The 27,309-nt window shown below is 41.9% G+C and overlaps 1 protein-coding gene across 1 annotated transcript in view; it reads left to right on the top strand.

Annotated features, from left to right (window-relative positions):
• The window catches only part of Entpd5 (ectonucleoside triphosphate diphosphohydrolase 5), a 48,661-nt gene that overhangs the window by 10,416 nt on the left and 10,936 nt on the right, over window positions 1–27,309 (top strand). The window contains exons 3-10 of the mRNA XM_090344465.1: window positions 7,227–7,304; window positions 14,418–14,701; window positions 15,926–16,005; window positions 19,013–19,156; window positions 26,063–26,138; window positions 26,408–26,443; window positions 26,787–26,875; window positions 27,174–27,253. Of these exons, the coding sequence (XP_090200591.1) occupies window positions 14,485–14,701; window positions 15,926–16,005; window positions 19,013–19,156; window positions 26,063–26,138; window positions 26,408–26,443; window positions 26,787–26,875; window positions 27,174–27,253 (722 nt within the window). The 5' untranslated portion in view covers window positions 7,227–7,304; window positions 14,418–14,484. The remainder of the gene's footprint in view (window positions 1–7,226; window positions 7,305–14,417; window positions 14,702–15,925; window positions 16,006–19,012; window positions 19,157–26,062; window positions 26,139–26,407; window positions 26,444–26,786; window positions 26,876–27,173; window positions 27,254–27,309) is intronic.

Below are 27,309 nucleotides of genomic sequence, written 5' to 3'. Positions count from 1 at the left end.
GGACTCTACCACTTGAGCCACAGCTTTTCTACATATGTGGTACTGAGAAATTGAACCCAAGTTTTCATGCATGCTGGGCAAGCACTATACCACTAATTAGGCCAAACTCTTGGCCCCTCTTGAGCTTTTGCTCAAGGCTAGGACCCTACTACTTGAGCCACAGTACCACTTCTGGCTTTTTCTGTGATTAATCAGAGAGAAAAGTCTCACAGACTTCCCTGCCTAGGCTAGCACTCTACCACTAAGCCACATTTCCAGTCTTCTCTGAGTTTTTATGCTCAAAGCTAGCGCTCTACTACAGAAGCCACAGCTATCCTACTGGCTTTATTTTTATTTTTGATAGTTTATTGGAGATAAGAGTCTCACAGACTTCCCTGCCTAGTCTGGCTTTGAACCTTGATCCTCAGATTTCCACCTCCTGAGTAGCTAGGATTACAGGAATGAGTCACTAGCATCTGGCTAGGACTGATTTATGTTTTCGCCATCAGTTGTGAATCTTGAACTCAGGCTTAGGTGCTGGCCCTGAGCTTTTGTGCTCAAGGCAAGTGCTTTACCACAGTTCCACTTCCATTTTCTGGAAATCTCTCATGGACTTTACTACCTGGGTTAGCAAGGAACCACCATCCTCAAATCTCAGTCTCTTGAGTAATTAGGGTGACAAATGTGAGCCACCAGTGAGCCCAGTTAGAACTTTGATTCTTAATGGATAAAGATTGTAACTTATGAAGCAAGAGGCAGCAGTAGCAACCATTTTTCTCCCTGAAGTGATCATTGTAGCTTAGTCAAGACTAAACAATAGAGAATGAAGGCATGCACTGACTCACGTTAGTATCATTGTACAGAATGGGCTTTTGGAACATTTGTCTGAAGATGTTCTAAATGAGATAAACTACAGTAAGAAGCAATCTGTGTAAAAAGAATTATATATGTCATAGTAACCATCAACTTGTCAATTCTAACTCCATTCTTGAAAATTGCAGTATTTAACTTACGGGTTGGAGGGTCCTATCTTCATCTGTGAATTCACTCTGGAGAGTGATAAGTAAGGGGCTGAGCCCTTGAAAAAAAGAGCAAATCTCCCCATTGTGAGACAACTCACAGGATTGAAGATTCTTTCTGTTCAGCCTCCCTTTGTTTCCATTCATACCAGTCTTATTTCAGCTCCCTGGCAACAATATAATAAAAGATGCTTTTAAAATAAATCTTTTTCATTAGCTGTATTGACTTTGTAAAATCTTGTAATCAGTGCTTTTTAAATCTTTGTCAGTTGTCAGTATTGTTTCTTTCAATCAAATAACTCTTCATAACCTAAGTATTACCATTGTATGAATAGACATTTTTTTCTATATGCAGCATAAGGTAATTTCCTATTTTCTGTGTGTGCACAAGCATGCGCATGCATGTGTGCATGCGTGCTCAAACTGAGGGGCTTAAGCCTAGGTGCTGTCCCTGTGCTTTTTTTTTTTCTTTTTTGTTGGTCATGGAACTTGAACTCTGGGCCTGGGCATTGTACCTGATCTCTTCAGCTCAAATCTAGCACTCTACTACTTTATGCCACAGCTCCATTTATGCTTTTTCTGGTGGTTAAATGGAGATGAGTCTCAGGGCCTTTTCTGCTCAGCTGGCTTTAAGCCATGATCCTCAGATCTTGGCCCCCTAAGTAGCTACGATTACAGGTATGAGCCCCAATGCCTGGCTTCCTATTTCTTAAAATACTTGTTTTGTCTATATTGGTGTGTCAGTTACATTTCTTTGCTTATACCTATTCTCAAATGAAAATACAGTGATTCTCATTTATTTTCTTCCTACTCCATAAATTGACATTTATTGTGTTTAAAAACAGCTTCCCTTATGGAAATAAGTGGAACATTGTATAAGTTGTATTTTTTTCTGAATTTTTCCTAAGGTAATGTATTGAGACAAAAACAAAAACAAAGTATATAGGAGCCAGGAGTTTGGCCTAGTGGTAGAGTGCTTGCCTAGCATGCATGAATACCCAGGTTCGATTCCTTGGTACCACATACTTAGAAAAAGCCGGACGCGATGCTGAGGCTCAAGTGGTAGAGCTCTAGTCTTGAGAAAAATCCAAGGACAGTGCTCAGCCCCTGAGCTTAAGCCCAGGACTGGCAAAAAAAAAAAACCCAAAGTATATAGTAGTAAGGTGTAATATTTTCAGACATATTAAAATTGAGTGCGTTCATTTTTACTAACATCCTTTTCCTTCTTTTTCTTTTCCTTCTTTCCTTTCTCTTTCTTTCCTTTCTTTTTGCTTCCTGCCTCTCTCCCTCCCTCTCTTCCTTCCTCTTTTTCTTTTCTCTTTCTTTCTCTATCCTTCCCTTCTCCCTCCCACTCTGCCCATTTCTTTCCTTCTTTTCTTTCTTTCTCTCTCTCTCTCTTTCTCTCTTTTTTTCTTTCTTTCCTGATCAGACAGCTTAAACTCAGGGCCTAGGCACTGTCCCTGAGCTTTTTTGCTCAAGGCTAACTCTGCCACTAGAGCCACAGTTCTGCTTCTGTTTTTTTTTGGTGTTTAACTGGAGATAAGAATCTCATGGATAGACTTTTTTGCTTGGGCTGGTTTCAAACCATGATCATCAGATCTCAGCCTCCTGAGTAGCTAGGATTACAGGCACGAGCCATGGAGCCCAGCTGTTCTCATCCTTTTATAGTCCTGCTCATCTTTGTCCACATGTCTGATATTTTTCTAATTGTGTCTAGTATATTTTTTTCCTCTGGTACTAGGGATTGAACCTAGGGCTGTACATATGTCAGGAAAGTACTCTACGACCGAATTACATTATTAAACTCTGAGTATCTTAAATAAATGGTCTATTTTATTTACCTTTTATTCTCTGTTACCTATTACTTAGTAGGAATCACTAAATTTGTAGTAATTGTAACAAAGCTAGCCACTTCCATTTCATATGCAATTACAAAGTTCACATTTGTGACCCTCTTATTCACTATCTTAAGTGGTTTCTGCTACCTACAGAATAAAGTCCAAATTATTTAGCTTTCATATTTGGTATACTCAATTATCTCACCTCAGTTTCACTTTTAATCCCAACTTTGTTTTCCACTACAGTTAGTCAAATGTATCTGTTTAATTTTCTCCAGTTACCCATCCCTTGTCCCTATCTCAATCTTGATTTGTGCTGTTTGATTTGTGTTGTTCATGTAGATCGCAAGTTAAACCCCTTAGTGAGGCCTTGCTCACTGTGCTAAATTCTGTCTCAAACTTAGCTTATTAGACTCACCATAGTTTTGTTTAGCAGGACTTTTTTTTTTTTTTTTGCCAGTCCTGGGCTTGAGCTCAGGGCCTGAGCACTGTCCTTGGACTTTCTCAAGGCTAGAGCTCTACCACTTGAGCCTCAGCACCACTTGAGGCTTTTTTCTATGTATGTGGTACTGAGAAATTGAACCCGGGTCTTCGTGCATGCTAGGCAAGCACTTTAACCACTAGGCCAAACTCCCAGCCCCAGCAGGACTTTTGTTATTAAGCTCTATCCATGGTTCAACTTATTGACTAAAAATTTCATTCTAATTGCATTTTCAACTTGCCTTATGTTTAATTTTTAACTTTTTTAAAACCAGCGCTGCTGTGAATGAACTGACAGTGGATCTTATGTTTTATTGTTTTGGTTTTTTTTTTGCCAGTCCTGGGACTTGAACTCGGTGTCCTTGAACACTTTTTGCTCAAGGCTAGCACTCTGCCACTTGAACCACAGCACCACTTCTGGCCTTTTCTGAATATGTGGTACCGAGGAATCAAACCCAGGGCTTCATTTATGCTGGGTGAGCACTACCACTAGGCTGCACTCCCAGCCCTGTTTTATTGTTTTCAGACTCTTTTTGGTGTACTTATCTACTCTCTTATCCCGCTCCAGTATTTCCTGTTGTGGGAAATATGGTGTTATTTTATCCAAGTCAATCAATATTGGTATTTGCTTAAGGATGGACTTTTAATTAATAATTAAGTGTCACCGTGGAACCATCGAAGGATTTAATGCATTCAGAACTACCCTTCCCAACATTATACTTTTGGTTTTTTTTTTTTTCAACCATACCTGAGACTTTCAGATTCTACATATGTTCCTTCTCCAGACCACTTCCCTCTGATTCAGGATCTGCCTTTTGCCCTTATCCTTCAAGAACCTCCTATCCTTTTCTCATCTCCATTCTTCTCTCTCCCCCTTCCCCCCATTTTTTTGTCAGTCCTGAGACTTGAACCTAAAGGTCTAGGCACTATCCTTGTACTTTCTCAGAGCCAGCGCTCTACCACTTGACCCACAACACCACTTCCAGCTTTTTCTGTGTATGGGGTACCAAGGAACTGAACCCAGGGCTCCATGCATATTAGGCAAGCACTCTACCACTAGGCCACACTCCGGGCCCTCCATTCTTTCCCTCTAAGCCATTGCTTGTCCCCTGCATACTTTTGTTGACAAACCAAACAATTCTGTCAAATAATAGTTATATATATCAGATATATATTTGTTTTGTTTTGTTTTTGTTTTTGTCAGTTGTGGAGCTTGAACTCTGGGCCTGGACACTGTCCCTGAGCCCTTCAGCCCAAGGCTACGACCCTACCCCTTGAGCCACAGTGCCACTTCTGGTTTTCTAGTGGTTAATTGGAGATAGAGTCTCAAGGACTTCAGTGTGCAGGCTGGCTTTGAACTGTGATCCTCAGGTCTCAGCCTCCTAAGTAGCTAGGATTACAGGCGTGAGCCACCACACCCAGTATATTATAGTCATTGGTTCACATGTCTTTTTTTTCTCATAAGCTGAAGGTCCTCCATATGTTTGACTTCTCTTTTTATATCTGGACCCTTAGCACAGTGTCTGCTATATACTAGATACTTATTAACTAGATAATCACTACTGAGCTTTCTAAATTCTGCCTCAGAATTGGACATTATCACGAAGTGCTTTTAACTTTTCCATTATTTGACTAATGTAAAAACAACCCAAATACAGTTCTTGAGTAACTTCTGCCCTATGGGCAATTATTTTGTTAGGTAGCATTTAGCAGTCATAAAAGTAGATGAGCCAGACAATCATGTGTCCATACAAAAGGTAGAGAAAGGAGGCGTGAAGGATAAGAGGGAATGAGTTAGCAAAATTCAACCCAGTTGCATACTGGCACAAAGGTGACTGTGGTTCAGTAATCCAGCTTGATTCAGAAGAGCTCAAGTAAGAGCAAAGAGCAAAAGGTAACCAACAGTGAGAGTGAGGATTCACAGCAAGCAGGCAGACATGAGCAGGTGAGTACTGAATAGGGGCTGGACCCTCTGGGATTGTGGCCTTTCAGGCTCCAGATGATTCAGAAAAAGTAAAGTCAGAATATGAAGTTCTAGGAAGGGTGAGTGGGAGAGGATTAGTGTTTATAGAGGTGTAGAAAAACTGAAAACTGTGGGAGACTAGTACAAGAAGAGTGAACTTGAGGCCAACCAAGACTACATCGGAGACCCTATCTCAAAACAACCACCACCACCAAAGGCCCCAAAAAGTGAATGACAGCTACTAAGTTGTCATTCTTTGAGAGAAGAATTGGAAGGGGGGTTGTTGAGAGAGGATCAAGAGAGAATGAGCAAGAGTTATTGAGGAGACTCTTCATTCTGAAATGTGATTTAAATATGCCATGTGTATTTAGCTTCAACATAAAAGCATATAAAATTTGACAAATTTGGACAAAATCACACCTTTGTGGGAAATCACTCCTTCCTTGGCAGTGTGGAATCATAATCATCCAGTGAACAATTAATCTTTTGATAAGATTGTCTATTATATTCTTGCTAAATAGGTGAGAAGTACCTAAGTTATTGGATTATTATTTATTCTTTCAGACTATATAGTCAACACTTACTGTATATTAACACTATTCTAGCACCAGGAACACATCAGGAACAAAACATATATATCTCTGCGGTATAGCTTACATGAGGGATGGGATTATTGTAAAGCAGGGAATATGAAAATAGATGTAATGAATTATAAAGTATGTTGGAAAGTTAAAAATGCTATGGAGAAAGAGAAAGAAGGGGAAAAAAGAAACGGGTAAGTGGCCAGCCGAGTTGGTTTTTAAAAGGGAGGACAGCATGCCTGTAATCCTAGCTACTCAGGAAGTGTAGATTAGGAGCCCTTCCCAGACAAAGCCTAGGGGGACAGGGGAGAGAGAAATTGAGACTATCTTAGGAGGAAAGGTTAGGCACAGTGGTACATTTCATACCAGCGATGGTAGGAAACATAAATAAGATTGTGCTTCTTGGCTGGGCAAAAAATAAGACTCAAAAATGCCATGAGCATGTCTATCTGATAGTGGTCTTGTCAGAGTAAGGCTTACCCATTGCACTCCTCGTACTCTGACCCTTGCAATTTCCTCAAATGTGGGAAACTCAACTGCATAATCTGTGGTGGTGGAGAACTGTGTTTGCTTAAAGAAAATTCATGCCCACAGCAAAAAGGGCTAGAGGTATACCTCAAGGGGTGGAGCTCCTGTCTAGCAAGTGTGGAGCCCTGAGTTCAAACCTGTGAACTGAAAGAGAAGAAAGGAGGGGATGGGAGGACTGGGAACAGGGAAGGTAAAATTTGGATAAAATTTTTTTAAAAAATGGGCAAGTTGTGCAGTCAGATCATATACAATACAATGCCATTGTAGAAATTGCAGGTTATACATTTTTTAATACTATTTTTCAGACAGCTAATCTTAAAGAAAGTGAGGTTGGAAGAGGAATTATAAGGTAAGATTGAAGGCAAAAGGGATATTTAACGTGTCCATTCTCTGCTTTCTCTAAAATCTATTGTTTGCAGTTACACTGAACACCTGGTGTGACTCGCAGTTTTTATTCCATGAAAGTAGATATCCAGGATGTATTTTCCCCCTTTAAAATTCTGAGGAAAGCCAGGTGCCGGTGGCTCAGGACTGTAATCCTAGCTACTCAGAAGGCTGAGATCTGAGGATCGCAGTTTGAAGCTAATTAGGATAAGGAAAATTTGTGAAACTTTTATCTCCAGTTAACCACCAGAAAACTAGAAGTGCATTGTGGCTCAAAGTAGTAGATCCTAGTCTTGAGTGAGAAAAAAGTTCAAGGACAAAGTCCAGACCCTTAGTTCAAGCCCCACACCTTACAAAAATAATAATAATTTTAAAAATCTGATCAGGTGGTAGACAAGGCAAAGGTCCAACATTAATACTCTGAGAATCTTAAAAAGGGTATTTTTGTTTTCAGTTATTTAGCTTGATCTACATGTCCAGCCTATTTGCTGTAAAAGAAGAAACAGCTGAAAGGGAGTGATTTAAGTAATCTGTGAGTATTCATTCTGCCAGGCACCTGCCCTTCTTTCAGTTTTCAGTGGCTGATTTCTTAGGATGTAATCTGTACTTCAGATGGGCCAAGTATTTACCTTTTTTTTGACTGGGGCTTGAACTTAGGACCTGGGCACTGTCCTTGAACTATTTTTTCTCTGCCACTTGAGCCCCATCGCTACTTCTGGCTTTTTCTGTGTATATGGCACCGATGAATCAAACCCAGGGCTTCATCCATGCTAGGCGAGCACTTTACCACTTGGTCTTGGCCCCTGGACCAAGTATTTCTTAAATAAAGGAAATAAGGATCTGGGAAATGGGAGCTTTGGACTCAGATCTTGCTACTTAGCTAGTAACTATGACTTGTGCAAGAAATAGAGACATGTACTAGACAATGGTATCGAAAACCCAGGCTGGGTCAGAGACTAATGGATCATACTGATAATCCTAGGTAGGAGGCTGGAATCCAAGGATGTAGGTTCGAAGCCAGCCTTAGCAGGAAAGTCCATGAGAATCTTATCTCCAGTTAGGCACAAAAAGTAGAGTGGCTCAAGTAATAGAGTACCAGCCTTGAATGAAAAAGTTAAGGGGACAATGCAGAGGCTCTGAGTTCAAGTTCTAGCATCCTCACACACACATACCCAGAGGGCATGGATAGAGGTCAGACCCCAGTTTTGCTAGCAAAAAAAAAAAAATCTAAGTGGTTTGAAGGCATGGCTCAGTTTGGGGAGCATTAGCCAGTGAGTGAAAGCAGCGGGTACCAAGTTCAAGTCCTGTTCTCCAACCTTAAAAAAGGGGGGCAATAACAAGAAAGAAAAGCAAGCTGATGGGAAAAAGAGAAAATTTAGTCATAAAACCTGGTCAGAAGAACCCACAATTGTTTTTGAATGAATATATAAAAGCCAGTTAATTAATCCTTAGTGATTATAGGATTGCAGTGGCATTTTTCACTAATTCCAAGAGAATATGCAGCTAAAACAGGGAGGATAGGTGCCGGGGCCAGCCGGCAGCAAACCAGGGTTCGCAGATTGGGGTTCCTGAAATAGGGGGCAAGGACTAGGAAAAAATAGAAGAGAGACAGACACACCGGGTCCGGGATGCCTGCAGTCCAGGTAAAGACTGCCCCTTTTTTTTTTCCACTCCCGCTTCTTCCCTTCTTGAGACCCAGGGAACTTCCAGGTGTTACATTCATATGGTAAATCTCAGGTTATTTAAACAGAATAAGGCCAGAAAACAATAAGACAATAAAGCCATTGTCTGATGCAAATCAAGGTACAGTTTGATTCCACTCTGGCTCCCAACAGATAGGCCTTTGCCAGAAAGAGATAGATAGCTGACAATATCCAGAGACATCTTTCGTTTTCATAATTAGTATGGTTGGGAGAGAGAAGTAGTATTTGCCCTAAGTAGAGGCCAGATGTGGTATTAAACAGCTTAATACAGGATGCTCCCACGACGAAGAAATATCCACCAGTGCCAAGGCTGACAAAGTCTGACCTTGAGGAATTCCAGTTCTTCTTTACAACTGAGATCATAGTACACAGCTGCATGCTTTTATCCTTGTAGCAGAACTGCTACAAATCACCCAAACATAAAGTACCTAGTTCTTTGTTTTTTATTTCTTATGTAATGTCTTTTTTTAGAAAGAAGGAAGTTTAACTAAAACAATGAGGTAGAATGGATTCCATTATTCCACTGAACACACTGTTGTTTTTGTGCTGATCTTGGGGCTTGCACTCAACTCCTGGATGCCTATCCCTGAGCTTTTTTGTGCCAATTCTGGGATTTGAACTCAGGCCCTGGGCACAGTTCCTGAGACTTTTTTTTTCTCTCAAGTAGTAGCATTCTACTACTTCTGTCACAGCTACACCTCCAGCTTTGTTTTTGTTGGTTAAATTGGATAGAAGAGTCTCACAGACCTTCCTGCCTGGGCTGGCTTTGAACCATGATCCTTACATCTTAGCCTCCTGAGAAGCTAGGATTATAGGCATTGAACCACTAGAACCACATTTCCCACAGCATTTTCTTTTTTTTTTTTTTTGCGCCCTGGGCTTCAGCTCAGGGCCTGAGCATTGTCCTTGGATTTTTCTCAAGGCTAGAGCTCTACCACTTGAGCCTCAGCACCACTTCCGGCTTTTTCTAAGTATGTGGTACGGAGGAATCGAACCCGGGTCTTCGTGCATGCTAGGCAAGCACTCTACCCCTAGGCCAAACTCCCAGCCCTCCCACAGCATTTTTGCTCAAGAGGAGCTCTATATCACTTGACCCATGGCTCCACCTATGGCTTTTTGGTAGTTATTTTGAGATAAGAGTTTCAAGGACTTCCCTGCCTAGGCTGGTTTTGAACTGTCCTCAGATCTCAGCCTCCTGAATAGCTAGGATTATAGGCATGAGCCACTGGCACCTGGCTACATTACTGAGTGTTTTTGTTACAGGCTTTAGGCATATTCTCTATAATGGATTTGGGGCAAATGAAATAATCATCATATATATATATATATATATATGTCACAGGTAACAGTGACTCATACCTGTAATTCTAGCTACTCAAGAGGCTAAGATCTGAGATCATGGTTCAAAGCCAACCCAAGCAGAAAAGTTTCCATGCGACTCTTACCTCAAATTAATTACTCAGCAACCAGAAGTATAGCCCTGTGGCTCAAGTGGTATAGTACTAGCCTTAAGTACCAAGAGGTTCAGAGACAGTACCCAAGCCCTGAGTTCAAGCCCCACAACTGATCAGAAAAAAAGTTCTCAGTAATAATTTATTCTTTCCTATTTTTTTTTACAACATAAGTCCTAGGTAAAAAAGAAAGAAAGGAAAAGAAAAGAAAAACAAATAAAGGATGTTAGAGAATCTTTCTTTTTTTCCAAGTCCTGGGGCCTGACCACTGTCCTTGGGCTTTTCTCAAGGCCAGTGGTCTGCCACTTGAGCCACAGCACCAGCTTTTTTCTATGTATGTGGTACCGAGGAATCGAACCTGGGTTTTCCTGCACGCTAGGCAAGCACTCTATCAGTGGGCCAAACTCCCAACCTAGATAATCTTACAACAAAGCATAGTCATTTTCGAAAAGTCTCTGATTTATGTATAAATAATTCAATTTTCTTATAACTGTAGGAAGAAGATAAAGCAAGGCCTTTTTTTTCTCATTTGATATTTGAGGAAGGAGTTTCAGAGAGGCTCAGTAGTTTCCTCAAGATCATAAAATTCCTCAGTAGATTTAAATACTAGAACTGAAACCCAGTGCCTTGAACCTGACACTTGCTCTCTATACTGTCCTTACTTGAGGTTTCCAATAATATTTATATCTAAGCTACTTACATAAAAATTCAAGACAAGCCAAGCACCAATGGCTCATGCCTGTAATACTAGCTACTTTGGAGGCTGAGATCTGAGAATTGCAGTTCGAAGCCAGACTCGGCAAGAAAAGCCAGGAGACTCTTCTCTCCAATTCCACCAAAACACCAGAAGCAGTCCTGTAGCTTTTAAGTGATAGAGTGCTAGCCTTGAGTGAAAAGACTCAGAGACAGCACCCAGACCCTCTGGTCCCACAACTGACCAAATAATGCAAATAATGCTGAAAAAACTATTTCGATTTGTTTATTTTCTGTCTTTTTTTTTTTCCCAGTCCTGGGCTTGAGCTCAGGGCCTGAGCACTGTCCTTGGGTTTTCTCAAGGCTAGAGCTCTACCACTTGAGCCTCAGCACCACTTCCGGCTTTTTTCTATGTATGTGGTACCGAGGAATCGAACCCGGGTCTTCGTGCATGCTAGGCAAGCACTTTAACCACTAGGCCAAACTCCCTGCCCTGTTTTTGTTTTTTTTTTGTCTCTGCTAAAGTAACATTTAAAACTATAAGCAGGGGCCGGGAGTTTGGCCTAGTGGTTAAAGTGCTTGCCTAGCATGCACGAAGACCCGGGTTCGATTCCTCGGTACCACATACATAGAAAAAATCCCAAGGAGAGTGCTCAGGACCTGAGGAATTCAAGCCCATGATTGGCAAAAAAACCCAAAAAACAAAAATCTATAAGCAGTTAGGTAAATGCTAGTGACTCACACCTCTAATCCTAGATATATAGGAGGTTGAGACTTAGAGGATCTTGGTTCAAAGCCAGTTTGAGCAGAAAAGTCCAAGAGAGTCCATCTCTAATTAACTAGCAAAAAAAAAAAAAAATCAGGTGTAGGGCACCAGGCATGAACAAAAAGGCTGATCTTTGTCAGGGTCACAAAGCATTTTTTACATATGCATGTGTATGTATGTACATATGTATGCATGCATATACATATGTGTGTGAGTGTGTGTGTGTGTAATAACTTGCTGTAAGTGATACATTTCGTTAGAGAAAAGGAAAGCTAGACAAAGTGAGGACTGATTCAGAATCTGTATTTTACCACTATTTTTTTTTTTTGCCAGTCCTGGGGCTTGAATTCCTCAGGTATTGAGCATTCTCCTTGGGCTTTCTCAAGGCTAGAGTTCTACCACTTGAGCCACAGCACCACTTTTGGATTTTTCTGTGTATGTACTGAAAGACCCGCGGAGACCCGCACCCAAGGACGCACACAGGGACCACTGGATGCAATAGGCAAGAGGATTTTATTCGGGCATATGCTCGGGCTTCTCAGGTACACGTGACCTCGAGATCCGTGAGGTTCGGGTCAGTGGCTGAGAGCCCCGATCTGTCTCGAGAGTGACTTTTTATACAGTTCTACAGTCCGTTGTAACAGAGTCCTTGCTTTTACAGCCAATGAGTTTAAAGTATTCCAGTGAGGTCTGCACGCAGGCAGCCAATCTTTGGGAAACAAGTTATACATTTTGACCATTAATCTCTCAGACAGGGCCCGGTGGGAAATATGTCCTTTGTGTGGGGAGGCGACCCTTATCTGAGGTAGGATGGCCAGCTGCAGAGACTGGTCAACAGGATGTGGACTAGGGGATGCGACCCTTATCTGAGGTAGCACCTGTTGTTTGTGAGGTAGGGTGGCCAGCTGCAGATTAGCTTGTGAGGCTACTACCTATTTACCAAGGGGAGAGGGTGGGGTAAGTGATCTAGCAATAATATAATTTTCTTAGCAAAATATATTTTATACAGAGGCCAGAAATCGCTTGGTCAGGCACAAAAGTCTACTCCTTAACAATATGGGCTAGCAGGGTCTTCACGCTGAGTAGCACATTCCAATGGGCCCGGGTCCTGGGGAAAATGTCCCTTGTCCTGTTATAGAATTAGCTCCTTTCAAGGCCTGGATGGTGCTACTGCCGGCTAGTTGTTGATTACAGATAACAGAACAAGCAGGACGTGGGCTAAGCTTGTAAAAACTACTACCATGGGGAAGGGGCAGGGTCGGGTTTTACACAAGTTCCTGCCCAGTTATGAGAGGTACGGGTATTAGTAAGGCGTGCTTACAAACTATAAAAAACGCCCTCATTCTGAAGCAGCAGCCGTCTTGTTGTCCATGTAAGTTGCCCAGGGTATGGAGATGAAAAATAACTACCCCCAGACCCAAAACCATTCCCCATCAGTAAGCAGAATGAAAATCCCCAAGGACCCAGAGGCTGCACAAACAGGAACTTCTGAGCCCTAGTCAGCCATTGTTCACACAGATGTCCATAAGCTCCAGGAACCAACCTATCTGGTGTCAAAATTAGACTGCACGTATAGCATTGTATAACATTAGTTTCCCAAACCATAAAACTACTTTCTGACAGTAGAATGGGACCCGGCGTCTGAGAACTTCCCGTTGGTTTCCACCAGCCTGGGAACCAGCCTGGGAAGCTCCCCAATCCCCATCTTATCTCATCCGACCACCTGATGGGTGTAAATCTGTGACATTTGCCTTTGAAGAGACTGTGTAAACCCTGACTGTCAGCCTCTCCCCTGCACCTCACAGCATCACTGCTTTGAGGTGTGAGTGAACAAGTTGCTTGCCGGCTCCCTTAATCTATGGCCTACTTGCCACCGTTCCCTAGTTAGCAAAAGCATGAGTTAAACTTTTAAGATGACAGCACTATGGTTCTGACCTGGGATCTTTCAGTACTACTAAGGAATCCAACCTGGGTCTTCATGCATGCTAGGCAAGCACTCAACCACTAGGCCAAACTCCCAGCCCCACCACTGACTTGAATTAGGACTTTCAACAAGTCATAGGACATCACTGCTTTAATTTGTTTATCAGCCTTGAATTCTGGCCTGAAGCCTATGAAGGCTGTTTAAACCCCATTATTGTGTGTGTGTGTGTGTGTGTGTGTGTGTGTGTGTGTGTGTGTGTGTGTGTGTGTACATAATATATGTATTGGGTCATGGGATTTGAACTCTGGGCTTAGGTGTTGTCCCTAGCACTTTGGCTCTAGGCTACCACCCTACCCCTGGAGCCACAGCCCCACTTCTCGTTTTCTAGTGATTAACTCGAGATAAGAGTATCAAGTTCTTTAGTCCCCAGGCTGGCTTTGAACTCAGCTTCCTGAGTAGCTAGGATTACAAGCGTGAGCCACTGTGCTGGCTTGTATATGTGCTTTAAAATTAAGTCGATATACTCTAGAATTAAAAGCTAAGCTGGGAAATAAGCCTGGAGCCGATGGCTCATGCCTGTAATTTTAGTTACTCAGGAGGCTGAGATCTGAGTATCAGGTCTCAAGTCAGCCTGGGCACTAAAGTCTGTTAGACTCCTATCTCCATTAATCACTACAAAACTGGAAGTGGCACTGTGGCCCAAGTGATAGAGAGCTCAAGGATCAAGGATAGTGTCCAGGTCCAGAGTTCAAGCCCCACAACTAAGAGGAGAGGGGGGGGGGCGAGAGAGAGGAAGGGACAGAGAGAGGGAGAGAGGGAGGGATGGAGAGAGGGAGAAAGGGAGAGGGAGAGAGAGAGAGAGAGAGAGAGAGAGAGAGAGAGAGAGAGAGAGAGAGAGAGAAGCTAAGCATGGGAAAGTACATTTAAAATCCCAGTTTCCTTTTGGAATCAGATACCCTTCAGAAAAGGTGTTACACCTGTTTTACACTGGTTTAGCTTGTTGTTCTGGTGATTAGAAATAGAAATGGAACACCTTTAGGGTAATATAGGATTTACAGATTAACAACAACAAAAAGCAATTGGACTAACTTTGTCTTTTTCCCATAAGTCACTACAGGCGTGTGAGCAGCACTGTGTCTGCAGCACAACATTGAGTCACCACATCTTGGGAAGAGATGGCTGCTTTCTGGAGCACTGTTCTTTTCATGCTGGTGATACCCTGTGTTTGCAGCACTGTCTTCTACAGAGACCAGCAGACATGGTTTGAGGGTGTCTTCCTGTCTTCTATGTGCCCCATCAATGTCAGTGCCAGCACCTTGTATGGAATTATGTTTGATGCAGGGAGCACTGGAACTCGAATTCATGTTTACACATTCGTGCAGAAAATGCCAGGTAAGTTCGACTTGCCCCCTTGCCAGAATCAACACTATCCCACAAACGTGCTGTGTGAGAAATGTGAATATCTTTCTTCAGAGAACACTTTGAATTGGACATGAAATTTAATTCAATATGACATAAAGAGAGTTATGGTCTCCCTAGGGTCTGAAACTCACATGTATAACTCTATAGATATGCAAAACTATGCTGTAATTTTCTATCTTCTCTTAAAGTGGTCAATATTCCAGAACTCTCAAATATTAGGAATATTGGGTTTGATAGGAAAAGATCACATAGAGTTGCACTGACATTTTTGGAAAAGGGCTAAGGAAACTCTTAAGAATGACTTTACCTAAATTGTCAGTTTTCCTTCTTCCTTTTACCTAAAGAGCCGGGAGACAAAAATAAGGGAATCACAAGTATGATGTCAGCTGAGCTACATAGCAAACTCAAGGCCAGTGTGAGCTTGAGAGAAACTTCATCACAGAAAATGGACAAATGAGGTGGTGCATGCTTGTCATTCTAGCTACTTGGGAAGCAGATAGAGCAATACTGGGATTTGGTGCCCCTCTGATCTATAAACTAAAGCAAAAAGTTCTATAGTGGCTTAGGTAGTAGAGCATTTGCTAGGCCAGTGGAGGCCTGGAATTCAAACCCCAAGTACTGCCAATTCATTAATTAGATAAAAATGGAGAATATGAGCCCCCAAGTTATACCAATTAATTAAGATAAAAATGGAGAATATGAGCCAGTGGCTCATGCCTATAATCCTAGCTACTCAGGAGGCTGAGATCTGAGGATCCAAGTTCAAAGCCAACATGGGCACAAAAGGACCTGGAAATCTTATCTTCAATTAACCTCTAGAAAATGGTGGAAAGTGGAACTTGGTTCAGGATAGAGCGGTATCCTTGAACTGTAGAGCTCAGAGACAATGCCCAGGTCCAGGGGTACCTGGAGCTGAAGAGCTCAGGGACAGCTCCCTGGCCGAGTTCAAGCTCCATGATCCAGGAAAAAGAGAGGGAGGGGGCGGGGAGGGAGAAAATAGAGAACATATCAGGAAGAAAAGGAGATATAGATATCCCTCTGAGAAATGGCAAAAGGACCCTAAAAGGTTGCCCAACACCCTCTATATCCAATACTTCTGCAAGACATTCAATCATAAGTGAGGTCATTTGGAAGGGGATAGGTTAAGCCTAACTTTTGGAAATAACTGTCTTTCTTGTTTCTTGGGCAAAATAGGACAGCTTCCAGTTCTGGAAGGAGAAATTTTTGATTCTGTGAAGCCAGGACTTTCTGCTTTTGTAGATCAACCTAAGCAGGTGAGTTTCTTAAGATTTGATTTTTAGATTCTCACATCACTGTTGTTTAAATGTCTCCTGTTGCACCTGTGCCAGCAGCTCATGCTTGTCATCCTAGCTACTCAGGAGGCTGAGATCTGAGGATCAGGTTCAAGGTCAGTCTGGGCACTAAAGGCCCTGAGACTCTTAGCTCCAGTTAACCACCAGAAAACCAGAAGTGGTGCTGTAGCTTAAAGTGGTAGAGTACCAGCCTTGAGCTAAATTGTTCAGGGACAGCACCCAGGCTCAGAGCTCAAGTGCCATGACCAAGAAAAAATAAATAAATAAAAATCTCATGCTGCTCATCAGTTTTCTTTTCCTCATGAATCTCCTGTTAGCAGTTATAAAGGCTATGTGCAAAGGCTATTGTGCTCATGCAGAAAATGATACCATTTTTCTGTATATGTGTATGTACCAGTCCTGGGGCTTGAATTCAAGCCTTATGTACTGTTCCTTAGTTTGTTGTTTTGTTTTTTTTTTTCTCGAGGTTGGTGCTCTACCACTTGAGTCACCACTCTACCTCCACCTTTTTGCTGATTAAGTAGATGAGTCTTACTGACTTTCCTGCTTGGGCTGGTTTCAGATCATCGTGTTCAGATCTCAGCCTCCTGAGTAGCAAGAATTATAGGTGTGGGCACCTGCCTGGTAAGATAGCAGCTGTTAAGCAATTGCTTTCTTTGTATTTTCTCCTTTAAGATTTTGAAGTAATTAACTTGATTAAAATGCTTGGCCAGGAACTGGCAGTATGGTTCAAGGGTGCCAGCATGAGCAAAAAAAAAAAAGCCAAGGAAGAACACTAGGCCCAGAGCTCAAGCCATGATACCAACCCACAAAAATGAAAAAATAGTTGCACTCATGCAAATGCAGAAGATGTGTGTGAAGTTCCCAAGGATATGAGGTGTAAATACAGCAATGGGGCTGCATACAGTGGCCCACACTCTAATTATCTTACCTACTCAGGACGTTGAGGTTTAAGGACCATGGTTTCAAATCAGATAGAGCAGGAAAGTCTATGAGATTTGTATTTTCAATTAACCAGCAAAAATCCAGAAGTGGAGCTGTGGCTCAAGTGGTAGAGTGCTAGCCTGGAGTAAAAATGCTAAGGAAGCTGGGTGCAGTGGCTCACGCCTGTAATCCTAACTACTCTGGACGGTGAGGATCAAAGTTCAAAGCCAAACCAGGTACTAAAGACCCAGAGACTCTTTGCCAATTAATCACTAGAAAAGGGGAGATGAGGCTATGGCTCAAGAGGTAGGGCTGTAGCCTTGAGCTGAAAAGCTCAGGGACAACACCCAGACCCAGAGTTCAAGCCCCATGACCCACAAAAAAAAAAAAAAGCTAAGGAACAGTACCCTCGTCCCAAGTTCAGCCCCATAACCAGCACAAACAAAAAGACATGACAGTGGAGGGGTGGGGACCTAATCAATTCATTTCAGAGTGCCCTGATACAGGATGGAACCATACCTGTATCTGAGAAATTAAGAAACAGTACATGAGGATAAAGTCCTTGGTAGTAGTAGAAGAAGAAAAAATTTGGTTGGCTAATGGCTGTTTTTTCACATTTGAGCACCTGCAGTATATACCCCATGTGTCTAAAGCCATGCCAAAATAAATGGAATAGGCATAACACAGAACTTTGACAGGAGATATAAAAAGATTCTACAATGTCACACAAGAATCACTAAGAGAAAAGAAACCCTGGTATTGAAAATGATTTGAAGGACTGGAAATGTGGTTCAGTTGTAGTGTGCTTGCCTAGCATACATGAAGCCCAGGGTTCAATTCTTCAGAAAAATCTAGAAATGGTGCTTTGGCACTCTATCGAGTGCTAGCCTTGAGCACCAAGAGGCTTAGGACAGTGTCCAGGCTCTGAATTTAAGCCCCAGGACCAGAAAAAAAAAAAAAGATTTGGAGCCAGGCATAATGGTATACCTGTGTAATTCCAGCATTCAGGAGGCTACGGAAGGAGGACCATTAGTTTAAGGCCACTCTAGACTGCATGGAAAGTTCCGAAGTAGATTAGGGTACATAACAAGATGCTATCCCAAAACAAATCAAATAGAATGGTTTGAAAGCCAGCCATGATGGTACATGGCTGTAATCCCAGCACAAAAGAGAATAGACAATCTGAGGCTAGCCTGAGCTAGATTGTGAACTCCTAACCTCAGATAAGAAGAGGAAGAGGAAGAGGAAGAAGAAGAAGAAGGAGGAGGAGGAGAAGGAGGAGGAGGAGAGAGAAGGAGAGAGGAGAGGAAGAAGAGGAGGAGGAGGAGGAGGAAGGTTTAACTTGAAAGAACAGAGAGCCTATCTGAACTCAATAGCACATGAAGTGACAGTTGAACTAGGAAATTGGGAACTGTTGAAAACAACTACATTATCAAGGTACATTCAGAAACTGATGTACACTTAGAAAAGGTGATTGTGTTGTGGTTACTACTAATAAGAGACAATGTGTTTACTTAGGAATTTCTGGATGGCAAATAATGGTTTTCCTTTTTTACAAATTAACCATCCTTTGTGTATCGTGCATGTAGAAACTAGTAACAGAAAAATTAATCTGGTAGGTTCTGACCTTTAGATCATATGATGACAACTAAAGGTAGCATTTGCACGGTACCCATGCACTCTGCCTCATCTAGTCTAGTGATGAAATAAGCTGTATACCCATCAAGCACTTGGAAGGCTGAGTGTTCCAGGTTAAGTTATAGAGAGCGCACAAGGAAGTCTCTTAATTCTTAACTCCTGAGTTCTCTGCATTGTACTCAAATGTTCTGGCCTAAACATAACTCATTGAAACAAAATGGCGCTCCACTAAAACAACCACACTATAGAAGATAATGGTCTCGCCTTCAGTGCCCCATTTCACCTACTTTTTGCTTCTATAGAGCAGAGGGAGAGAAGTTGCTGTGCTCTTCAAGGGCCACTGAAAGAGTAGAACAGTTCTGCTAAATGGACTGCTCACTATGTGAATGACTTGTCTCTTTTGAAGGCTGCTGAGTCTGTTCAAGGGCTTTTAGAGGTGGCCAAAGACTCGATCCCCCGAAGTCACTGGAAAAGGACCCCAGTGGTCCTGAAGGCCACAGCAGGACTACGCTTACTGCCAGAAAAGAAAGCCCAGGCTCTACTATTTGAGGTAATTATTTAAGTCTTATTTGTTATGATTTGTCAAACTCCAATTTTATTATTTTTTCTTATATTTTTTATTGTAATTAATAGAAGGGTTACATTATATTCACCAGATAGAAGGCATATTACTTCACAGGCATTGATACCAATTTTATTATTTTCAGAAAAGATTTAAAGAACTTCCTGCCACATATATTGTCAATTTTTTTTCAGAATAATCATAGAAATGGTTTTGGGTTTTGTTTGTTTTTGTGTCAGTCCTGGGGATTGAACTCAGAGTTTGTGAGCTGTCCCTGAGCTGTTGTGCTCAAGGCTAATACGCTATACAACCTTTGAGTCTATACAACTTCACTTTTTGGCATTTTTTGTTTTTTGTTTTGTTTTGGGTAGTTAATTGGAGGTAAGAGTCACAGGCTTTTCTGCTGGGACTGCCTTCAAACTGCTATCCTAGATCTCAGCCTCCTGAGTAGCTAGGATTACAAGTATAAGTCACTTGTGCCCAGCTACAAATGTTTTTTTTCATATATTTTTATTGTAATTAATAGAATGGTTATATTCACCAGATAGAAGGTGCATTACTTCACATATATTGATACCCTTTCTCATATCTTGGTCCCCAGTTCCCTCCCCCACCCCTGCCCCTCATCTTCTCATCTTATTTTCCCCCCGCTTCCCTATCCTATTTCAAATAACCAAATATGCATATATACAATATATCAGATAACAAGGTAAAATACTGTAATAATATGAAATAACCAAGGGACAGCAAAAGAGATGAGAAATAACATAGTACACGAAGGACAGCAATCACTCATTGTATGGCTTTTGTTTTTATATCCTGGAGGTCCTTTCATTTAGCGTCATACTATATGGACTTATGTATCTAGGTTTTGTTCTATTGTAAATCTCTGCTAGGAGAGCCCAGTGTTTCTACTGATTATGACAAATGAGGGAAACCATTGAGCTTATGTTCCTTTGAGTCTGGCTTACTTCACTTAATATGATTTTTCTAAGTCTTTCCATTTCCTTACAAATGGGGCAATGTTGCTCTTTCTGACAACAGCATAGAATTACGTTGTATATAAATACCACATCTTGTTGATCAACTGAGGGACACCTGGGTTGGTTCCATATCTTTGCTATGGTAAATAGTGCTGCAATGAACATTGTTGTGCTAGTGGATTTAGTGTGTCCTTGTTTCTGGAGGATTGGGTAAATGCCAAGTAGTGGAATTGCTGGGTCATAGGGGAGCTCTATGTTTAGTGTTTTGAGGAACTGCCATACTGCTTTCCATAGTGGTTGAACGAGTTTTCACTCCCACCAGCAGTGTAGTAGTGTTCCCTCCTGGCCACATCTCCAGCATCTGTTGTTATTAGATTTCTTGATCCTGGACATTCTAACTGGAGTGAGGTGGAATCTTAGAGTTGTTTTGATTTGTATTTCTTTTATGGCCTTTTGAGGTATATTTCTTAATAATAAAACATGTCTATTTAAAGTATTCAGGTAAATGCATTTTGACAAATGCAGAAGTTTCCTTGAGCCAACCATTTTACAGTGTTTCCCATCTCTGAACCAGCAACCACTGATATGCTTTCTGTCAGTATAGATAACTTCTGCCTATCTTCATGTTTTATATAAATGGTATCATAGCTTGGTGCTAGTGGCTCTCATTTATAATCTTAGATACTCAAGAGACCGAGACCTGGAGGATTAAGGTTCCAAACCAGCCTAGACAGAGAAGTCTGTGAGACTCCATCTCCGATTAGCCAGCAAAATGCTAGACTAGAGATAAGGCTCCAGCCATGAGCAAACAAGCCAAGCAAGAACCTAAGGCCCTAGATCAAATACTGGTATCAGCACCCAAAATTAAAACCATAACAGAAATGTAATCATAAATTTTATATTCTCTTATTCATGTCTGGGTTTTTTCTCTTAGCATAAAGTTTTTAAGAAGAAGCATGGAATTTTAAGTTTGTAAATCTTCACTCTTCTTACTTAGATGAAAATTTAAGTATAAGAAGTTTGTTAAACTCATGCATATTTTTATGATAAACATATAATCAGGTTTAAATTTCCTGTTGTCAAGAATATTAATAGGCAGAATCTCAGTATAATACAAAAAAAAATCACATCAAAAAAAGATTCTGGGGCTGGGAGTTTTGCCTAGTGGTAGAGTGCTTGCCTAGCATACACAAAGACCCGGGTTCAATTCCTTAGTACCACATACATAGAAAAAGGCCAGAAGTGGTGCTGTGGCTCAAGTGGTAGAGCTCTAGCCTTAAGAAAGTCCAAGAACAGTGCTCAGGCCCTAAGCCCAAGCCCAGGACTAGCCAAAAAAAAAAAAAAAAGGATGCTGGCTGGGCACAGTGGCTCATGCCTGTAATCCTGGCTACTCAAGAGGCTGAGATCTGAAGATGAAGGTTCAAAGTCAGCCCAGGCACAAAAGAACCTGAGATAGTTATCTCCAATTAACCTCTAACAAGAAGTAGGGCTTGGCTCAGGGGTAGGGCAGTAGTCTTCAGCTGAAGAGCTCATGGACAGTGTCCAGGCTGAGTTCAAGCCCCGTGACCCACAAAGGGAAAAAAAAAAAAGATTCTGTGCCAGGCACTGGTGGCTCATGCCTGTAGTCCTAGCTACTCAGGAAGTTGAGATCTTAGCCTCAAGGTTCAAAGCCAGACTGAACAGGAATGTCTGTTAGAATCTTATCTACAATTGTGCACTAGAAAACTGGAAATGGCTCTTCGACTCCAAGTGGTAGAGTGCTGACCTTGATCAAAAGGTGTAGGGGCAGTGTCTAGGCCCTGAGTTGAAGCCACATGACTGATGAAAAAAAAATTCTGTATTACAACTATACTAATTTAGTCCTTGAAGTCTGTTTTCGGTGCATGGCAGCACAGAGGTCTTAAGTCTCCTGTAAAGGAACAAGCAGCCCTAGCATGTCTGTGAGACTCCGAATCCCAGGTTCTTATTCGTTCATCCGTTTGGCATACAAGTACCTACTATGTGCTGGGCACTGATGAGGACACAGGGAATACAGACAGCAGGGAGCAAGGAAACAGTCAGTCCTTTCCCTCACGGGGCTTACCTTCTAGTTTCAAGGGAGCAAAAAATAAATAACTGAACAAGTCAGTATAAAGTATTGACACTGTAAACACTGAAGGTTGCACAGAAAAAAAAACATAAAGAAAAAAAGTAAAACATATAGTTATGCTGGTGGTGGCAATGTTATTTTAAATTGAGCAGAAGCTTCTGAAAACATTCATTTGACCCAAAACCTGTTTGGAGTGAAGAAGCAGTTATCAAGGTATTTATGAGAAGAATATTTCGGGCTAAAAAAATGGCAGGTACAAAAGCTGAAGTCAGGAACAGCATCTAGAAAGTCCACTGGGCTGGAAGGGACTAAGTATGCCAAGAGGAAAGTCTGCCAGAAAGGTAGGGAATTTATCTTACTGTCAATGGCTATTATAGTCAGTGTTTATCTAAGAAAAAACCTTCAGAAGTTTTGAGCTAAGGAGAGATGGTCAGTTGTCCATTTTAAAAGCACTATTATGGCTGCTATCTTGAGAACAAACTTAGAAGGGGTGGAGAATGCAAAGAATAGGAACACTACACTCTCTGCTTATTCATGTTTGTTTCTCTGTCTCTTTAAAAGCTTGTTTGCTAAATTATCTGGTTTTACTAGTTGAAACTGGATCCAGAGGTCAGTTTGATGTGAAATAAGTAGCAAAGTTATTACAGTTCTTCCAGTTCATATGTGGAAAATCTTTTTCCTGTCATGATAATCATGTAAAGTGGTAGAGTGCCTGCCTAGCATGCATGAAGACCTGGGTTCAGAAAAAGCCAGAAGTGGTGCTGTGGCTCAAATGGTAGAGCTCTAGCCTTGAAAAAGCCCAACAACAATGCTCAGGTCCTGAGCTCAAGCCTGGGAATGGCAGAAAAAAAAAAAGTAAGCCATAACTCACATATTGTTGGTCTGTGTTTATAGAGAATCAAGGGTGTTTGTGCAAGCTTAGCACAGTGCCTCATGCCTATAATCTTAGTTATTCAGGAAGCTGAATAGGGGAATTATAGGGGGGATTATATTTCAAGACCAGCCCTAGCAAAAAGTTAGTGAGACCCCTTATCTCAACAAATAAAAAGTGAAGTGTGACAAGCCTGTCATCTGGGCTACACGGGAAGCATAAATAGGAGGACTGCAGTCCAAATTAGCCTAGGCAGAAAGCAAGACCTTATTTAAAAGTAATGAAAGAAGCTGGGTACTAGTGGCTCCTACCTTGCAATCGAAACAATTCAAGAAGCTGAGACCTGAGGATTACTTTGCTGCCCTGGTAGCAAAATCTATGAGATGAGATTCTTACTTCCAATTAACTACCAAAAAGCCAGAAGTACAAGTGTGGTTCAAGTAGGTAGACTGCCAGTCTTGAGTGACAGAGGTAGAGGGTAGGGCCCAAGCCCTGAGTTCAAGCCCTAATACTGGCAAACAAAAAACTATCGAAATTTTAAAAGGAGTCGATTGTCGGGGTCCTTCGTCCCTGGTCCCTCTCCACTAGTAGGAGGGATGGGGAAAAACACACCCCGACGAGTCCAAGCCTCGAGAGGAGAGGGCCCATCGTCCTCCCGCACTCAGCCTTCCTTCCCTGGAGCATGAACAGAGACGCCACACAGCTTCATCAGGGCAGGAAAATCTCTCTCTCCAATAAAACCACCCATGAGGAAGTCCCTCCAGCTAATATACCCTCACTCTAGGCCCCAGCAGAGAGTGATTAACAATAACACATTTGTAACCAATGGTAATCAAGTCTTGCCCCCTGCCTCTTGCGCCTTGCCTTGTCTCAGCAGAAAGTTATTAGACATGGCGTTACTCGGTCCCCAACAGTCGGTGTCTGGCTGAAGTGATGGGGCTCCTGTCTAGAAAGTGTGAGGACCTTAGGTCATACTTGAGTATTACTACAAAAAATGTGAGATTTTCATTCCCATCTGCTAAAATAGGACTTGATAAGGGTAAGTCTAGGGTCTCTTGAGGCCCCAGTCACATGTCAAGGGACCAACAGGGCTATGTGCCTTGACTCTTCACCATGGCAGGTATACCTGCTCATGTAAAGAATGGGCCAGAAGGGCTGGGAATGTGGCCTAGTGGTAGAATGCTTGCCTAGTATGCATGAAGCCCTGAGTTTGATTCCTCATTACCACAAAAACAGAAAAAGGCAGAAGTGGTGTTGTGGTTCAAATGGTATACTAATACTAACCTTGAACAAAAGAAGCTCAGGAAGAGTGCCCAGGTCCTATGTTCAAGCCCCAGGACTGGGGAAACAAAACCAAAAAAACAAAAACCAATGGGCCAGGAAGGCTCATACCAAGTGTTAATGTACATCTAAATAGAATTAATCAAAAGTTTACTGACCAAAATTATAGGACCTTTTTTCTCCCCACATTTCTGGGATAGTACAAGAATTTGAACTCAGGCCCTTATATAAGGCAAGCACTCTACCAAATGAGCCATGACCCCCAGCCCTTTTTGCTTTAACTGTTTTTCTAAAACAGCCTCACATTTTTGCCTAGTCCATCCTGGACCAAGATCATATTATTGAGTCAAAGATCACCATGTTAACGTAAGTCAAATTTGATGTGTTTTCTTTGACATGGGAAGCTAGAGCTAAAGGAAAAATAATAGACACAAAGATACAGGAAGAACCGTTTCAGGAAATTAGCTGAAGGTAGGAGAGGGAAATATGTGGTGAAATGTGATGAAAATACATTATATGCATATATAAAAGGTAATAATGAATAATGGGCCAGGTGCTGGTGGCTTACACCTGTAATCCTAACTACTTAGGAGGTTGAGATCTGAGGATCACAGAAAGTTCATGACACTTATTTCCAGTTAACTACCAGAAAAAAAAAGAGTTGGAAGTGGAGCTGTGGCTCAAGTGATAGAGTACTAGCATTGAGCAAAAAAGAAAAGAAAACAAAAAGAGCTCAGAGATGGCACCTAGACTCAACACACACATACATATACACAAAGTGATAGTGAACACACCCTCTGCCCCCTTGTCCAGTGGATTGAACTGTCCCTGAGCTCTTCACCTCAGGGCTACTGCCTTACCCTTGAGCCAGAGCACCACTTCTGGCTTTCTAGGTTTAACTGGAGATAAGCGTCTCCGGACTTAGTGCCCAGGATGGCTTTGAACCGCAATCCTCGATCTCAGCCTCCTGAGTAGCTAGGATTACAGGTATGAGCCACCACGACCAGCTCCCAAAATATTTTTTTTTTGCCAGTCCTGGGCTTTTAGCTCAGGGCCTGAGCACTGTCCTTGGGCTTTCTCAAGGCTAGAGCTCTACCACTTGAGCCACACACCAGTTCTGGCCCTTTTCTATGTATGGGGTACTAAGGAATCAAACCCAGATCTTCACGCATGCTAGGCAAATACTGTACCACTAGGCCAAACTCCCAGCCCCCCAAAATAAAATTTTTAATGGCAAGAAACCTTGTGGCTCATACCTGTAATCCTAGTTATTTAGTAGACTGAGATCTGAAGGTTGTGGTTCAAAGCCAGCTTGGGAAGAAAAGTTAGATCTTATCGATAAATTACTCAGAAGAAGCCTGAAGTAGTATTGTGGCTAAGTGATATAGTGCTAGCCTTGAAAGAAAAAACTCAAGGGACAGGATCCAGTTCAAGGACTCTTAGTTCAAGTCCCAAGACTGTTACACACACATATACACACAAGGCAAGAAAGTTGATTGGGGAAGTGGGGTAAAAAGCTAATGGGGTGAATATGATCAAAGTATAGGAATGTGTAGAAGTATCATATGACTCTTCATATTGTACAGGACACAGTGACTTGTGCCTGGCATCCATCCCAGAGGACGCAGGGTTTCATTTGTTGTATAAGATGAAATGATTCTTCTCCATAGGTAGAAGAGATCTTCAAAAAGTCACCCTTCCTGGTCCCAGATGACAGTGTTAGCATCTTGGATGGATCCTACGAAGGTGGGAGAAATGGTGAAGTATATTTTCAGGGGAAAGGTGCAGGTCAGTGAGAGACCCAATTCAAGGAACTGGACAGAGGGAGCAGGCATGGAATACAAAGTAACTAAGTAAGGATGGACAAATAAACAGGGAGGAATGGGGTAGCTGAAAATAGAAGGAAATGGGGAAAAAGAAATAGATACCCTGGACATAAAATGTTGAGAGAAAACGAAGGAGGGTCCAAAAAATAAAATGTTCTGTAATGCAATCCTTGTCTTTCTCTCTTTTAGGCATATTAGCCTGGGTTACTGTGAATTTCCTAACAGGTAATAAATCCTCAGAAGTATCATTAAGACCTTAACTGGCTTATCATAGGAATTCTGGAAGAGTAAAAATCCATTTTCTTGTCTTCTATTATTCCTTTTTTTAAAAGTATGTGGGACAAAGATAAAGAAGTTAACATTCATGATGTGCCCTTAAGACCTCAGTTACAGCAAGAGTCCTCCTGAGTTGACATTTACCTGCAGTCTTTGGGGCCAAAGGGCAAAGGAGTATTTAGGGAATACCATTGAGACATGTACACTGGTATACCATTGATATACCTGCAGACAGGTGAGTGCCGGGCTGTCCAGGATGTGGGCAGTCCTCAGAGCTGGCTCTCATTCACAGGTCAGCTGCATGGCCGTGGCCAGGAGACCACGGGCACTCTGGACTTGGGGGGAGCCTCCACACAAATCACATTTTTGCCTCAGTTGGAGGTGAGTCATTTAATGCAACAGTTACATGGCAGTGGCTTTGGCAGACCAGCTGTATGTAGTACCATGAAAGTGGCCCCATTTCAGACAGCAGCTCTCCTGGGAGCAGATTGATGAGTGAATTCATGACTGGGCAAGCTCTTATCCTTTCACTGTCCAGAGCCTCTTTTCTCCAGGCCTTGGGAGAGTAGCAGCTTAATTGCTTCATCTCTGATTTCGGGGGAAGGAGAGGGCTGGTTGTAATCAGATCTTCAGATAAATGCAGATGCTGAAAAGTCATTTTGCTTTTTCTGATTTTCAGAAAACCCTGGAACAAACCCCTCAAGGCTACCTAACTTCCTTTGAGATGTTTAACAGCACTTTTAAGCTCTATACACATAGGTGAGGATGGGAACAAGGAAGATAATATTGCACTTTGTTTTTCCAAACTTTTCTAA

This window comes from Megascapheus bottae, chromosome 14 (assembly GCF_031878675.1).
Source record: "Megascapheus bottae isolate mThoBot1 chromosome 14, mThoBot2.hap1, whole genome shotgun sequence".
Classification (NCBI taxonomy): Eukaryota; Metazoa; Chordata; class Mammalia; order Rodentia; family Geomyidae; genus Megascapheus; species Megascapheus bottae.
This window is presented reverse-complemented; position numbering and strand designations above follow the sequence as displayed.